This window comes from Hydra vulgaris, chromosome 09 (assembly GCF_038396675.1).
Source record: "Hydra vulgaris chromosome 09, alternate assembly HydraT2T_AEP".
In the NCBI taxonomy this organism is placed as follows: domain Eukaryota; kingdom Metazoa; phylum Cnidaria; class Hydrozoa; order Anthoathecata; family Hydridae; genus Hydra; species Hydra vulgaris.
This window is the reverse complement of record NC_088928.1, coordinates 36018999-36036950: the sequence shown is the minus strand read 5'-3', so window position 1 is coordinate 36036950 and position 17952 is coordinate 36018999. Positions and strand designations below refer to the sequence as shown.

At 28.2% G+C, this 17952-nt stretch overlaps 1 protein-coding gene across 1 annotated transcript in view; it reads right to left on the bottom strand.

The window, feature by feature from the left end:
* Positions 1–17952, bottom strand: part of LOC100213760 (protein white) — an 85053-nt gene that overhangs the window by 43051 nt on the left and 24050 nt on the right. The window contains exons 2-3 of the mRNA XM_065805540.1: positions 10510–10690; positions 171–219 (exon numbers count right to left, since the gene is read on the bottom strand). Of these exons, the coding sequence (XP_065661612.1) occupies positions 171–219; positions 10510–10690 (230 nt within the window). The remainder of the gene's footprint in view (positions 1–170; positions 220–10509; positions 10691–17952) is intronic.

Genomic DNA, 17952 nt, shown 5'->3' with positions numbered 1-17952 from the left:
CAAATAAATAAAAAACTCAAGAAAACATTATTATTTTAGCCTGAATTATAAATATCTATATACTGCTTTTGTTGTTGTGCCCAAGATTTCAAACACTCAATAAGGATTAGTCTGCTAATAAACCAATTCTTATATCATTATTGTATTATCTATTAATTTTTTCAAAATACCTTGCACCCATAATTGCCAACAAACTTGATGGTTCAGCAGTACCACTAACTAAAAAAAAAATCTACAGTTTTACTTTAAAATCAAAAACTTACGTCTAATTATAGATTGAATTATGTGAAAGCAAAAAAAACTTTTTTTTTGTCTATTATAAGAGAGAAGGGTTTATGTTTAAGAGAATTCTTTTCACAAATAGTTTGAAAATTTTTTTGTTTCTTATTAATTCAATATCGTATAAAGTTCTTTTGACATAACATACTTATAAACATAAATTATGTTTACAAATACTTTTTTGGTAACTAAGAAAATCTATCTATAAACTATTTAAAATCTTTATCAAAAATATTTCATTAAATACGTATAGAAAATAATTAAATAAGTTGTGATAAACAAACAAAAGATTATGATAAGTATAACATTGTTTTAAGAAATAAATTATAATAAAATTATAAGGAAATACAATTTTTTTCAAAAACAGAATTTAGATTTTGCTAATAATTTTTGTTATATTACTTTAAATGATTTTTAACGGATTTTAAAATTTAATTTAATTACAGCGCAGTACTTTAAAATACACTAATTTTTAACACTAATTTTTAACACTAAGTTTTAACTTAATACAACTTTCATATACTGTAGAGGGTCTTCTCGCTAACCATTTTTTTAAATGCTGATAAAATTGTGTGCACACTCAGTCAAAGGTCTTCAGAACCTACTTGACTTATATCCTAGTTTTGCTTTAAAGCATGATATGAATTTTAACAACAAGTCTCAAGTAATGTTATTTAAAAGTTATGAATCCTAAATAAAAAGCCCTTGTTTCACATTATCTAAAATAGTTCTCTCGTACACTACTCAAATACTTGGGACATTTGATCCCAAACGACATGCATGATGATAAAGATATTTTAAAACAAATACATTCGTAAAAATCACATTGCTAAATGCCTTTTTGCAGTCCTATTTATGGTTTTCAGCTTTGGTATCTTATACAAAAAGACTCATTATATTATCTACATTTAGAATATAATAATGCACTTTGTCTGATTCTGAACAAACCACCTTGGAACAGTGCTAGCAAACTATTTTTGAAGAATGGTGGCCATCCACTTAATGCTGTTATTGAAGCATCAATACTCTATATTATTATTGCAGAACAGTAATAACCTCATTATAAAATTTTTTGTAAACTCAGACAGGTTCTTGCAGCTTCCATTGATGTACAAATGGAGAGCAGAGTTATATTTATAACATTTTTATATATATATATTTGCAGTCCATTTTAAATTTAATGCCAGCACACAAAAAAGCGCTGGCTGGATGATTATTTTAAAAGTTCATCTTTACCTGTTATTTAATTTAAAATAAACACAGTAAAAAGAATGCTTTTCATAAATTCTAAATGAAATTAATAAAATAATATCAATAGGAACGTTTATATAAATATTAAACAAAATAATTAAAATAAAAACAGAAAGACAAACATTTTATATAAGTTCTAAATTAAAACAATTAAAAAAACAAGAGAAAAAAACTATGTAAACTCTAAATAAAATAATTACATTTAAAACGACAAAATAAACATTTTATATAAAAATGACATTTTATATAAAAACGACATTTTAAATAAAAACAACAAAAAAACATTTTATAAATGTTTTATTAAAGTTCTAAAAATCATGAAACACTTCAAATGTATATCGTATATTTAATCATACATTAAAGTGTTTCACAATTTTTTTATAAAAGTACTTGATGAGCAAAATAAGATTTGTTGTAATTTGAAAAAATTGCCATTTTTTGAGTAAAATTTTTGCAGGTAAGGTAATGTGTATATATTCTAATTTAATTGTAGCTCCTAAACCAGTGGTTAACAATAATGCATTTAGTGATATACTTGGAGCTCAAGGGTTTAAAAGCACATTTTTCTAAAAGAAATGTTCAAATAAATTGTTTCTCTACCATTTGTTCAAAAAACATTAAAGTAAAGAAATAGAGGATAGATAGCTGAATAAGTGTTGAAATAGAGGTTAGTGTGAAGAACAAAATGAGCCACTTCTAAACCACTTTTCTGCAAATCTATATTGGGTAAGCAGGAAAAGGCTTAAGCGCTAAACATCTGGCTAAATGGAGTAGACTGTACTTAGTACATTGTAATAATTTTATACCATTTTACTTACTGTATTCCAATTATCTTGGACCTTGAGCCTATCGATAAATTTACTTGATATTACTTGATATATATATATATATATATATATATATATATATATATATATATATATATATATATATATTTATATGTATATGTATATGTATATATATATATATATATAAATATATATATATATATATATATATATATATATATATATATATATATACACATATCAAATATATATATATATATATTTACATGTATTTATACATTTATATGCAAATGTGTATATATATATATATATATATATATATATATATATATATATATATATATATACACAGCTATGCACAAAAGTTTAATCAAAGAGAGTTTTTTATAACTATGTGTCAGTTTTTCTAACATTAAAATCAGTTTTTCTAACATTAAAAACAAATATATATTTCAAGTTTTTTTTTTGTGTGTTTTGCTATTTATGTTTGTATCGATAAAATAGACAAAAAAAATATTCACACATACTACACTACTTCTATAAAACTAATTAAACTTTATACAATTTATTTTACTGATGACATATAAGTTTAATCGAGTTAATTAATTAAACATTTTTCATACTCGATAACTAATTATTATATTTAATTACCGCTATAAATTATAATATAAAGGGTACTCATGATTCTTAAATAAAAACTACTCATGATTCTTAAATAAAAAAAAATTTTAAAATTAAAAAAAAATTTTAATTACAAAAAATTGTCTAAAGAATAACTGCAATCTTTTAAATTCTATTCGCTTGCAAATGGGTAAAAAGGCAGTGTTAGAGAGCATCAAATGGCAAATTACTAGACTGGTCAAATCAAAGAATCATAACAGCGCTGAAATTACTAAACTTAAGGGTGTTTCGAAATTTTGCATGCAAGAAACAGTGAAAACCTGGGAGCTAACAGGTAACGTCGTTGACATGCCTTGTTCTAGAAGACCACTGAAGCTTAGTGACCATGACAAAAGTAGCATATTCAGAACCAGTAGAAAAAATCCTAGGCTCAGCAACAAAAAGCTAGCTCAAATACTTAACCAATCCTTTTCTAATCGAAATGTAAGTAAAGAACTTGTTAGAAGAACGTTAGCATATAAAGGTATTGGGTCTTACATTGCAATAAGATTCTATCCTGAAAATCATGGACTGACACAAAAGATAAAAATGATGCAAAAAACATTTGTATTGGGCAGTTGAAGATTAGATAAAAGTGATTTGGAGTGATAAGTCAAATTTTCAAGTCAAAAAAAGATATGCAACTGAAAAATATTGCAAGCACTATTTACAAGCAAGACGACAAGGTGGCGGAGACTCAGTAGACATATAGGGATATTTTTTTCACAAAGGCCTTGGTTTTTTGAGCTGTATAATGGCCGTATTAACCAATATACTTACAAAAACACACTTGAAACACATTTGATTACATAAACAAGGCAATATTATTGTACGGCAAAAGCAAGCAATATATATTCAAGCAAGACGGGGGTCCAGCACACATGGCACATGGTATAAAAAACTGGTTTACCACAAAGAAGATCAATTTGTTGCTTTGGTGCCCTAGATCACCAGATATCAATCCAATAGAAAATATTTGGTCATGGATCAACACTCAATTGGTAAACCATCAAATTCAATCACCTGAGCATTTGAAGCAACTTCTGAATGAGTACTGGTTTAAAGTGCCACATGGGATGTGCATGAAATTGGTCAAATCAATGCAGAGACGAGTTCGTTTTAGCTATTAAGCCAAAGAAATACACTTTAAATATTAAATTTTTATTTTTTTTATTTTTTGTGTTCTAAACCCTAACTTGGTTAAACTTTAATACAACTCATTTTATGATTATATAACTATTTATTTATTTTTTTGAATTATTTTTTTTAACTATCTTATCGTAGTAATATTAATTGTATTGCTAATAAATTGTTCTTTTAAAAATTAAAACATTAATTAAATTCATTTTCCTGATTATTTTTAGTTGAAAAGACCCTAAAAAATTTGATTTGAACCCTGAAAAGTTTGATTAATATATATATATATATATATATATATATATATATATATATATATATATATATATATATATATATATATATATATATATATATATATATATATATATATATATATATATATATATATATATACAGTTATGCAGAAAAGTTTAATGGAGATGGTTATTTAAAATTACAATCTCAATTAAACTTTTCTGCATAGCTGTGTGCGTATATATATACATTTATCTATATCTATATCTATATATCTATCTAGATAGATATATAGATATAGATATAGATAGTGATATATGGCAGTGAAAAATTTAGGACAGAAAAGGTATGTTTATATATAAACTAATATTTACATAAATAAAATCTTTAAAACAAAGATTAATATGGACACATTTAATATTTTAGAAAACATCTAACGGATGTAGAAATTGGACGAATTATTGAAGCTGCTGACCAAGGAGAGTCTCATAGAAGCATTGGAAAGCGTTTTAAACAAGAAAACTCAACTATTAGTAGATTGGTAAAGAAATATAAACACACTGGTAAAACTGAAAGGTCTGGTGGATCTGGAAGAAAGCCTAAAACTTCAAAAAAAGAAGATTGCTACATTCTTAACGCTGTCAAAAAAAAATCGTAAAATCACATGTTCTGAGATAAAACTAGATTTGAACCTTACTTATATCTCAAAGTGGACAATATCTCGCAGAATAAATGCATCGGGTGATTTTTTTTCTGGAAAGCTAATTAAAAAACCCTTTATTAGTGAAATCAATCGAAAAAAACGTGCATAGAGCACAAAGATTGGACATGTGAACAATGGGCCAAAGTTATCTGGAGCGGCGAGTCTCCTTTTGTTTTGTTTTATAATGGTCGATCTCACTGTTGGAAATTAATTGGGGAAAAATTCAACCCCCAAACATGCAAGGCAACAATTAAGCATGACAAAAAGATTAATGTTTGAGGTTGTTTTAGTGCACACAAAGTTAGAAAACTTTACCAGGTGAAGGGCATCATGGACCAGCAAATGTATCATAAAATCTTGGTTAATCAGCTTGGACCAAGTATAAAAGAACTTTTTCCTAATAGTGACTACACCTTTCAACACGATAATGATTCTAAACATACAGCACGGTTAAATAAAAGATATCTAGATTCTAAATTGATACCAGTTATGTCTTGGCCAGCACAGACTCCTGATTTAAATCCAATAGAAAACCTTTGGTCTATATTGGATAGAAAATTGAAAGATCGTAGAGCAACAAATGAAGATAATTTGTTCCAAATTCTTCTTGTTGGTTGGAATGCTTTGCCAAACGATTTATTAAAAAGACTTGTAGATAGTATGCCTTCTAGATGCGTAGAAGTCATAAAAAACAAAGGATGGCCAATTAAGTACTAAAACAGCTGAAACCTAAAAAATACTTTACAAATCCTAATTTCTTTTTATTATATGTAATATATAATGATGTTATAAACATTTTTATCAAAATTGTCCTATATTACTTTTATTATGAGTCTTTCTCATTTTTTGTTGCTGTTTTTTAAAAAAAAATTAGAGTGGCTTTTTTTTTGCACCCCCCTGTGTATATATATATATATATATATATATATATATATATATATATATATATATATATATATATATATATATATATATATATATATATATATATATATATATATATATATATATATATGTATATATATATATATATATATATATGTATATATATATATGTATATATGTTGTGATTCCTTGTGTTGATATTATTCTTTTTGAACTATTTGTGTTATGTATATATTTAAACTCTTATATCTTTAGATTAGTACATTATTGTTGAATAAAGCCTTTATCAAGAGGTTTATGTTTTTATTGGGTTCATCACAATTTATTCAACATAAATAATATATATATATATATATATAAAATGTCAAAGATCTTAAAACCAATGAGGCTTGATCTTGACCATAATGCACCAACTGCTTCGAAAGAATGGAAGCATTGGAAACGAACATTTGAGAATTTCATAGAGGATTGTGGAGATGATGCTCCAGATAAATTTCGCTCCATCATTAATTTTGTATCATCAAATGTTTATGATTACATTGAAGAGTGTGATTCCTATGAAAGCATTATTGAAACACTGGAAAACTTATATATAAAAACCCCTAATGAAATTTTTGCAAGTCATCAATTATTTATAAGACATCAAACATCAGGTGAATCTCTTGAAGACTTTCTTCAGGAACTACGCAAACTTAGCAAAAACTGTAACTATAAAGATGTTTCAGCTGAACAATATCGAGAGGAACAAATAAGAGATGCTTTTATTTCTGGAATAACTTCAAATTACATTCGCCAATGCCTTCTTGAAAATTCAACATTGAATTTACAATCAGCATTTAACCAAGCTCACTCTCTTGACATTGCTCAGAGGAACTCTGAGTCTTATATACAGAAACCCCTCTCATCATCAACCAGTCCAAATATTGTTGCTAATATAAAGTTACCAGAAGAACCTTCAGCAGCACTCAAAGCAATGCTTGTTCATCCACAAACAAATTGTATTTATTGTGGTAATCAACCTTACAACCAACTTAATCGAACCTCTGCTCGGAAAAATTGTCCAGCTCAAAATGTTACATGTTTTAAATGTGGAAAAAAAGGACATTTCTCCAAAGTTTGTCTTGGCTGGCCAATCAAAAAGACCCACAGTGTTACAGCTGCAGTGCATAAACTAAGTTTGTGTACTGTTTCAAATGGCTGTCCTGAGAGTCTTTTTCATGCATCTGTTGTTGCCAAAATTAATGGTGAATCATTAACAGCACTAATTGATTCTTGTAGTTCAGATAATTTTATAAGCAAAAAAATTATTGATACTTTGAAAATAAAAACATTACCCAGTAAAAGAAAAATTTCTATGGCACTCACAACAATGGAGTCTGGATTAGTGGGTTGTTGTTCAGTTAACCTCGAACTAAATGGCTTACTGTATAATAATGTTCAATTTGGTATCTTGGAAAATCTTTGTAGTGATATCATACTTGGCTATGACTTCTAAAAGCAACACAAAAATCTTACTTTTCCATTTGGTGAAGAAAAAGAAGACTTTATAGTCGCAAGGAGAAATAACCTATGTGCACTGCAAAAGGCTAAAATAAAAATACCTTCCTTGTTTACAAGTATTTCAGATAAAACGCAGCCAATAGCTACTAAATCAAGAAGATTTAATAAAGATGACAAAAATTTTATTGAAAGTGAAATATCACAGCTATTATCAGATGGTATAATTGAGCCATGTTTCTCACTATGGAGAGCCCAAGTAGTGGTTGTAAAGGATCTTACTAAATCAAACAAAAAAAGACTCTGCATTGATTACTCTCAAACAGTTAACCTTTACACTGAATTGGATGCATATCCTCTTCTTAGAATAGATGATATGATAAATGAACTTGCAAAATACAAGGTATTCTCTACCTTCGACTTAAAAAGTGCTTACCATTAAATTCCTATAAAAAATTCAGATAAAAAGTATACAGCATTTGAGGCAAATGGAAAATTGTTCCAATTTTGCAGGATTCAATTTGGAGTTACTAATGGTGTGTCTATGTTCCAAAGATCTATGGACAAGTTTGTTGAAGAAGAAAAGTTACATGGCACTTTTCCATACCTTGACAATATAACCATTGGTGGCTATGATCAGGTACATCATGATGAAAATTGTCTACAGTTTCAAAGCGCCTCATAACATTGGGGCTTAACATTAAATGAATCAAAATCTGTCATTTTAGTTCCTTCGATAAATATTCTTGGTTATTGCATTAGTCATAACAATATAAAACCAGATACTGAACGCTACGTCCTTTAGATTTACTACCTCCTCCTTCTGATATTTTATCACTTCGTCGAACTTTGGGTATGTTTTCTTATTACTCAAAATAGATCCCTTCTTTTGCTAATAAAGTTTGCCCTTTAATTAATGTTAAATCCTTCCCAATCGATAGTGAAGCATTTGAAGCATTTCGATTACTTAAAAGGCAACTTCACTCTGCCACTTTGAGTTCTATTGATGAGAGCTTACCTTTTGTTGTTGAATGCGATGCATCCGATGTAGCTGTATCAACTACCTTGAATCAAAATGGTCGTCCAGTTGCTTTCATGTCTCCGACATTAAGCAAAAGTGAAATTAATTATCCAGCAGTAGAAAAAGAAGCAGTAGCTATTATTGAAGCTGTTTTGTAAAAATAAATGGCGACATTTATTGTTACAAAATCAATTCCAGTTAATCACTGATCAGCGTTCTGTAGCTTTTATGTTTGATAACCGAAAGAAAACAAAGATAAAAAATAGTAAGATTCAGTGCTGGAGGATCGAGTTATCAGAGTTTAGCTATACTATATCATATCATCCTGGAAGTGATAATGTAGTCCCTGATGCACTTACGCATGCTTTTTGTGCCACAACTCAACCTCAAACAAACCTAAGCGATATACATAACTGTTTATATCATCCAGGAGTCACTCGTGTGCTTCACTTTGTTAAATCTAAGAACTTACCTTTTTCCACGGAAGAGGTCAAGAAAGTTTGTTCTAACTGCCATATTTGTTCAGAATTAAAACCAAAGTTTTATCGATCTGCAAATGTCAGTGAGTTAATCAAATCCATACGTCCAATGGATCGTCCAAGTATAGATTTTAAAGGACCATTGCCATCTAATTCTAGAAATAAGTATTTATTTACAGTTATTGAAGAATATTTTCGGTATCCATTTGCTATCTTGTGTCCAGATATCAGTTCAACAACCGTTGTAAAATGTTTAGACCAAATATTCTCTTTTTGTGGTTTTCCAACTTACATTCATACTGACAGAGGCTCATCATTCACATCTAATGAACTAAAATCTTACCTTACTCAGAAAGGAATTGCAACAAGTAATTCTACTCCATATCATCCAATCAGTAATGGACAAGTTGAGAGATATAATGGTTTGATATGGAGAAATATTTGTTTGGCACTAAAAACCCACAACCTAGATGTTAGAAATTAGGAAGTTGTTCTATCCGATGCCCTTCACTCACTCCGTTTGTTATTATCAACTGCAACTAATTGTACACCCCATGAGAGATTATTGAGTTTCCCTCGACCTTCATCGTGTAGAACTTCATTACCCTCATGGTTAACTCCTGGTCCCATTTTTCTTAGATAATTCGTGCGAACAAACAAAAACGATAATCTTGTTGATAAAGTCGAATTAGTGGATGTAAACCCAACATATGCTAATATTCGTTACCCTGATGGATGAGAATCAACTGTTTCACTTCAAGATCTTGCACCATATTCTGCCCCACAAGAAAAGTCTTATAATATCAACGAGAATAGAATTATTGAATCTTATGATAATGTAAATGCGGAAGTATTTAATGTTAATAACATCACCGAAATCTCATGATAATGTAACTGCCCAAGTATTTAATGTAAATAAAAACCCATCACCAAAAATTACATCTGAAATAAGTGTTAAAGTAAATAAACCAATAAATGAGTCATCTAATGACGTTTTGGGACGTTCTACAAGAACTTGCAAAGTTCCTGTAAAATTTGATGACTTTATACTTAACTGAGGAAACTAGTCGTCTTTTCTATATAGATGGGAAGATTGTTGTGATTCCTAGTGTTTATATTATTGTTATATATATTATATATATATATATATATATATATATATATATATATATATATATATATATATATTTATATATATATATATATATATTTATATATACATATAAATACATATAAAATAACGCTAAAATAAATAAAGCTAATAAACGACTTTTACTTAATTACACTTATCATCAGTTTCAGATTTGCATCAGAAAAAACAGCCAACATTTGTAATGGCTTAACAATACATTGGCTTAATGTATATGTGACAGCTGGGTAAGAATATTTACAAGTATGTAAGAGTATTCACAAAACAGTATGTAAGAGTATTTAAGAGTTTTTACAAATAATTATTGTAAATAAGAGAATTTACAGAACACTCACCAATCAGTATTTTGCAAATATATTGAATATTTGTCCAAACAAAGTCAAAAATTTATAATATTATATTATCAAATGAAAAATACTAACTTGATTTTATAATCCTTTTTCCATTGTTTTCTATGGATGATATTTTTTTTGAAAAAAGCTTCTGTATAGGTGAGACTTTAGGTATAGTAGTAACGCTAAGGTTGTTCCATGATAGACGAATGCCTTTTTTATTTTTATGTTGTGAGAATGAATTTTCATATGGTGGAGGAGTACCATTTTCCTAAAAATTATTTGATATACCTAATTTACCTAAAACTTGATATATCTAAAAATAACTTAGACAATAAACAAAAATGTAATCATATTGTACTGATGCAGGATATAGCTTTAAAAAACTTGGATTGTAAAGCAAAATATAATTGTTTGGTAAGCCCATGTTTGAACCAACACTTTATGCAATAAGTACTCACTTTTTTATTAGTTCAGAACTTAATCCTCACCATATGGCTGGTAGGATCACACTTGTTTCTCCTTGCATTCAAAAGTTCATGATTCAGAACTTAAATCAAAATTAGTACTTTATTTAACTGCATCAGACAACATGGCAAAATATTTTTTTTATTCATGTTTTAAAGTTATATTTTATTTAATATTTAATTTTATTTAGTTACCATATTGTATTGTTATTGTATCAAAAAAAAGAAATAACTATTTACCAAACTCATGAAAAATTGGTTAAAATAGTAAAATTTTAACTTTCTTGAAAATGTGATATCAAGTCTCAGACTCTACATTTTAAAATTTTAGCACATTAATAATAGCCAATGACCTTTTTATCTTACTGCTACTTTTTCCTTAAATTACATTTATAAAGACATTTATTAAAATTAAAGCTTATAGATATAAAGCAACTTGATAAAATATTCATCTTAATAATTTGTGTGCTTTATTAAGTAAGACTATACAACTAATCATAAAGTATCTTGTTTTAACAACAAGAAGTAACATTAAGTTTTAGTATTCATTTTAATTGTTTTAGTAACTCTATTAGAATATAATGGTATAAAGAAATGAGTTTATTTAACTTTGTTAACTTTTATAACCTTATATTGTTAACTTGTATAATCATCTTTCTTCAGATTCGAAATATGCCTCATTTCTTTATACCATAGCTTATTCTAGAGTTACTCAAAAATTAAAATTAATATTAAAACTAAATGTTACTTCTTGCTGTTAAAACAAGACACTTTACTAGCTACTTTTTCATGTAGCTTAAAGAACAAGCCACCTTGATTGAATTATAGGGCCAGTTTTTTGATTTGCCAAACATTAGCATGATTTTATGAAATTATTGTCTGATATATATATATATATATATATATATATATATATATATATATATATATATATATATATATATATATATATATATATATATATATATATATATAAAGTGATTTCACCGGTTAACCGTATAGTCGGATATCCGGATTTCCTTTCGAATATCAAATATCGATATTCGAATGATAAAAACCGGCTTTTAAATTTTTCGAATTTGTCTTAATATTTACAAATTTATATTAAAATACGAAAGATAATTCAAAAAAGAAATAAATCTAAAAATTAAAAAATAAATACTTAAACTTTGACTCTGACACTGACTGCAAGCAAGCTGACGCTGACAGCGGCTTTTGATTTTTGTTAAATTTTTACCGCAAGCCGCTGGTAGTAACTTTTGAGTATGCTTTGCAAAAAAGGATTAATATTCTTTTTTGTACATTAATTTTTATTCTAGAAACATAATTTTTTTGTTCTTTTAGTTTAATTAATTCTCTACAAAAGTAATAACAAATAAGATTGTGTAGTTATAAAAAATCACTTTACAAAGTTAAGAAATACATGAGACAAAAAAACTTTAAATTTAGTTCTAAAATAAAGCAGCACAAGGATATAAAACAAGATTTATTATTATATAAAATATTATTAAATAATAATAATAAAATTATTATTAAATATAAGAAATAACATAATATAAAATTGATTATTACATCCTTGAGTGGCTTTAGTATTTCAACGGTAAACTTAACTTGTTAGAAGTGTTTAAGAATTTAGGTAAGTAATTAGTTTTAAAAAAAAACATTCTTATTATATTTGTTATAAGTTTGGACTAGTTATTATTTATAAAAACAATCGTTTTCAGCACTTTGCATTTTTTGTTGTTAAATAAAACATGTTAAAAATTTATATAAATTAAGTTAATTTATTAAGCTTTCAACGAAGTTTACTATTCGAATTTCAATTCGTTTTCAGTGTAATGTCATCCAAATTTTATTGTAAAAAATGTGCGGTTACAGCAAAGTTTTTTTTTATTATAGTGGCTGGTAGAGAAAGAGTTTAATAATAAATTTTTACAATTAATTATAACTTTATAAATATTTCTAACTTTTGCAATTAATGATGATTTTTTAAATATTTTATAATAATATCTAATAATATTTTATTAAATTATATTGAGTTTTTTTTTATGATAAACTCAATATCCTTAAATTTTCGTAAAAAGTTTTAACGAAAGTTTTAGGCTTAACTTCAACTTCTTAATAATAAAACTTAATTGCATGAATATTGAAACATATTATATAATTTAAAGGTTACTTTTTTCAATATGGTACTTAATTTGTTCAGAGCATAATGTCTAGCCACAAGAAGAGCATTGTATAGAAGTATTTTAAGAAAGCAGGTAATAATGTTTCTTTGTGCGATGTATGTGGGGAGACCATATCATACAAAGGAGGAAGTTTGTCTGCAATGCAGAATCACCTGAAATTGCATCATCCTTCAAATCTGGTTGCTGGGACATCTGGTGCAGGTTCAACATCTAGTGCTAGGAGAAACATGGGAAATAGCTTGATAACTTGTTATTTTAACACAACGACTGTGGTAATGAATCGAGAAAAAAAAGGAAGAGTACTGCAATAAGTTGGCAATGATGTGCATTCAGGATCTGCGTCCCATCGATATTGTCAAAGGGAGAGGGGATAAAAATTACAACCCCCTCAATTTGAGGGGGTTGTAATTTTTATATGGTCATAATTTTTGAACGCTTAGAGATAATACTATGAAACTTAAAAATTATCGGTGAATGTAAGTCTAGTTAATAATGGTATAAAAAATATTACATCAACTTGTTGCTCTCATGTTTGGGGTAAGTGTTGCAAAAGTTTTGGGGCTTTTTTGTTCCCAGCCTTCAATCATCGCAATTTTTTGTAGACCCTCATTATTTGATATAAGTAAAAACATATAAATGTTTGGAGTTAGCTTTATGTCTGGAAGTTAACTATCTCAAAGATTAAAAAATGCTGGATCCGCCACTGTATAAATAAGACCAAGATATCTGGGCTCCTGACCAAGACCAAGACTGAAGACTTCAAGACCAACACTAAGACTAAGACACCAAAAAGTTAAAGCAAGACCAAGATAAATTTTTACATAACCAAGATCTAGAGGTAGATTCTTAGAAGTTAAACGCAATAAGACTCATGCTTAAACATGTATGTTTATTCATAGGCCTTTAGCTGATGTATAATTTTACCATTTATACACAATACACTTCAATAAAACATAATTACACATGTAAATATATTTTTTTAACATTTAGAGTTTTATTGTAAAATTAAGTTTTTAAAAATGTACTTATTGTAATGTATATTACAAAACATGTTAAGAATTAAAAACATCGTGTTATTTTTAAAAACTTCACTTATTTTATGCAACTACGACTTTTACAAAAATCACTCATGTATACTATAATTACGTTATCACAAATTGTGCAGTGCACTGTTGCAGTCTACAAAAGATATCTTTAATATGAACAGATAACTAATAGGTCAACAAAATGTACAAATAAGAAATGTTATAAGATCATTACACTCTGAAACAAATAATATACATGTCGGTTGTTTTTTCTTTGTAACTATAATAGCCACATATTATAGTTACAAAATAAAAAGAAAAAAAAAGAAAGAAAAAAAGAAAAAAAAAGTTTATTCTGTTTAAATACTTTATGTAAGAAGTTAGACAAATCTGAATTACTTATTTTCATAACTTAGATAACACATTATTCTTAGTAGTAACAGTTTAATATTAATTCCTAATCCATCGATTGTGTTGATATTTTTTGTTAGGGTCAAGAAAGTATGAGACAGTAATAAGTTTAAGACCAATACTCCAGGCTTTCAAGACCAAGACTAATAATATGAATCTCAAGTTGTTTTAAGACCAAGACATAAGACACAAGACCTACATTTTGACTAAGACAATGCTTTAGTTCAATATATTAAAACCAATGGCCTGTGTGGCACCATTTGTTTTTATTGATTTTTACATATCATTGTCTGCTTTATGTAAATAATGCTAATAATGATATGTAAAATACAATAATTGTAAATAACAGAAAAATAAATAAATTTACATATCAGATAATGATAAGTAAAAGTATATAATTGATACCTTCTAATCTTTTTTCTAACGTCTTTCTAGTGTCTGATTATTTTACACTATTATCTGGATAATTCTGTCTTAAAAATAGTGCTTTTTATTAACTTGTGTTACATTTAAAAAAAATTATAACCTTCTTAACTTAAAATTTAAAAGGCTGAAAAATGGCAAAGTGAAAATATCTGCAATGTAAATATTAGGTTGAAAGTTTATAGAAAATTAGAAAACAAAAAATAGAGTTAAAGGTAACAGTTGTAGATTGTATGAGTCAGGAAAATGTGAAGATAGTAGAGAGTTCCTAAGTGGTTGAAGTGCGCAGAAAAAAAATTAACAAAGAATGGTTTTCAGAGCATGCAGGGACAAATACAGTAAAATAATGAGACTTTGCTGAATGATGAGTCAAGCGAGAATGAGTTTTAGTTGATGGAACTAGAGATGATAACTGCTTTGAGCAATGACCATGATAGTATTTATAGAAAGAAGAAAGTGATGCAACTTATTAACTATGGGAGAGATTTACAATGCATATTTGGACCTTATCTAAAGAGAAAGAGCATCATGAAAATAATCAGCATAAATATGACAACAGTATTCCATGCAAAGACAAATAAGAGATTTGTAGAAGTAGAGAATGGAATAAAGAGTAAGATAATGGTGAGCAGAATAAAGAGAAACAACCATAACATATGCTAGCTTTGAAATCAATTGTATTTATGGTTTCCATAAGAGGTCAATGATAATCTGAGAAAACATAGATAAAAATATCAAAGGCTTGCCCATTAATATATGAATGTTTATAGTGTTGCAATAGATGTTTGCGGTAAATAACTGAGTTTTGTTGGACCTAAAATTCATAACTCACTGCAAGCTTCAATCTGAAACAGAAATGAAATAAGATTCAAAATCAGCTGCCTGTTCTAAGCAATCAAAAAGAGAAGACTTTTTGTCAAGATAGGAGTATAAAGGTCATCAGCAAATAGAGCCACTTTAGATATAAGGTTGTCAGGAAGATCATTAATGTAGATAAGAAACAAAATAGAATCAAGGATAGAATCTTGAGGTACCCTTGAGGTACTTGAAGTTACTTGAAAAAAAGAAGAATGTTGGCTTTTGAGGATGACTTTAATGAAGCGGTTAGTAACAAATGATTTGACAATCTCAAAAACTTTTCCAAATACACAAGATGATTGAAATGAAGAAATAATTTGACAATTTCAAAATCTTTTCCAGATAGACAGATGAATCAAGCTGATGAAGAAGAACTGCATTCCAAACTTCATTGCTTTGAAATAATTTTTCAGTAATCAAGTCAGCCATAGAACATGAAGATAAAAAAATGTTTTGATTTTCTGACAGTAAGTTGTTTGACTCAAGATGGGATGTTAAATTAAAGACTCAAAGAATTGGAACAACAGATGCTATTTTAGAGCAGGCAGGAAAACAAGATTCTGTCAAGCACTTATTAAATAGTTTAGAGAGAATTGAAGAGAGTTCTTGAGAACACTTTTGTAAGACTATAATAGGAATTGTATATGAATCCCAAGTAGTAGAAGAATTTAACTGAAATACGACTTTAGCAACAGAAGTTGGAGTGATTTGAATCTCTAACAATTGATTGACCAGTTTAACTGTGATGGCAGGAAAAGTATGGACATAAGACTCAACAAAAAAAAATCAGAAAAAATTCTTTGCAAACAGTTCTGCTTTATCCCAGGGAGAGGTTTTAAGATCAGTCTCATAAATTAGAGATTGAATGTTAGACTTACCTTTGTTAATGATGCTATAGAAGATTTTCAAAAAGTCTCTTGAGCTTAACTTCAGAGATAAGATACAACATTTAGTAAACTAAGAATGATGGAGTTTAGCATCAGACAGCACCTTTTTATATTGATTTCTTGCAATAATAAATAAGTATTTGTTCTCAAGAAAGTTGTTCATTTGAAAATGATGAAAAAAATGATTATGATTAGATATAGCAACTGCACAAGGTAAAAGTATAGAGTAGAATGAGACTTGATTTGGAACCACAATCCTGCCTGGATCCAGGAGGCTATGCAAGAGGTGCATTCATTAGTGGAAAGAGAAAAAGCATCAGCGCAAGGAACATTACAAACAAATCACAAAAAGAATCCCGGTTAGAGTTTGAAGAAGGAGTACAAGATGAAAGATTTATATTATTATTGCATGGTGAGAACCACCTAAAGGAAACAAAGAAGAAACTGAAGACAAGCTAAGGTCAGAAACAAGACACAAATTAAGGATTGAAGGTAAGCAATTAGGGTTGTCTGGAAAACAAATACGAGATTGAGAAACACAGAACTTATGGGTTTTTAGTGTCAACAGGGTCATCCATGTGAGTCATTCAATGTGATAAGCCATTCAATGTAATGAGCATTAAAATCACCAATAACAAAAGTATTAGCAGAGGAGTAAAGAGGTTGACTTCATTTGATCAGAAACATAATAAAAGACAACATCTAAAAGAGAGGAGTCTTGAGAAGAAGGAGAACAAAAAATAAAAAGAAAAGTGAGACAGGTGAAAAAAAGTGAACAGGTGCTAAGCAGAATCACAAAAAAGAATGGTCAGCGGATTCAAACCTGATTTCTTGACAAATAGGTGAATTTATGCGTAAGTATACCTCTAAGCCAAGCATGTGACTATTGGACCCTTTGCAAATCAAAGGATAGTGCCTCATAATACTGAGATCTGAAGTAGGAACAGCCGAATTTAAATTAGTCTCACAAAGAGCAACCATGTCTGGTGAACTTTGCAAGAGGTAAGATTAATTCACCTCCCCAAGGCTGAAAAGGCCAATAAATTAGATGAAGCTACTTTTAATTGCTGTTACAACCCTCTCTCAACTCTATAACTCCAAAACACTAACTTTAACGAACAAGGCAGCTGCCCAGAGAAACAAGTTGAGTATGGTACTACCAGGGACAGTGAGGATCGAACTCAGAACTTCTTGCTTATGAGGCATGCGCTCTACCACTATGTCACTACTGCTTTATTTCAGGTCAGGTTAAAATTTAAAATGAAATTTTTGT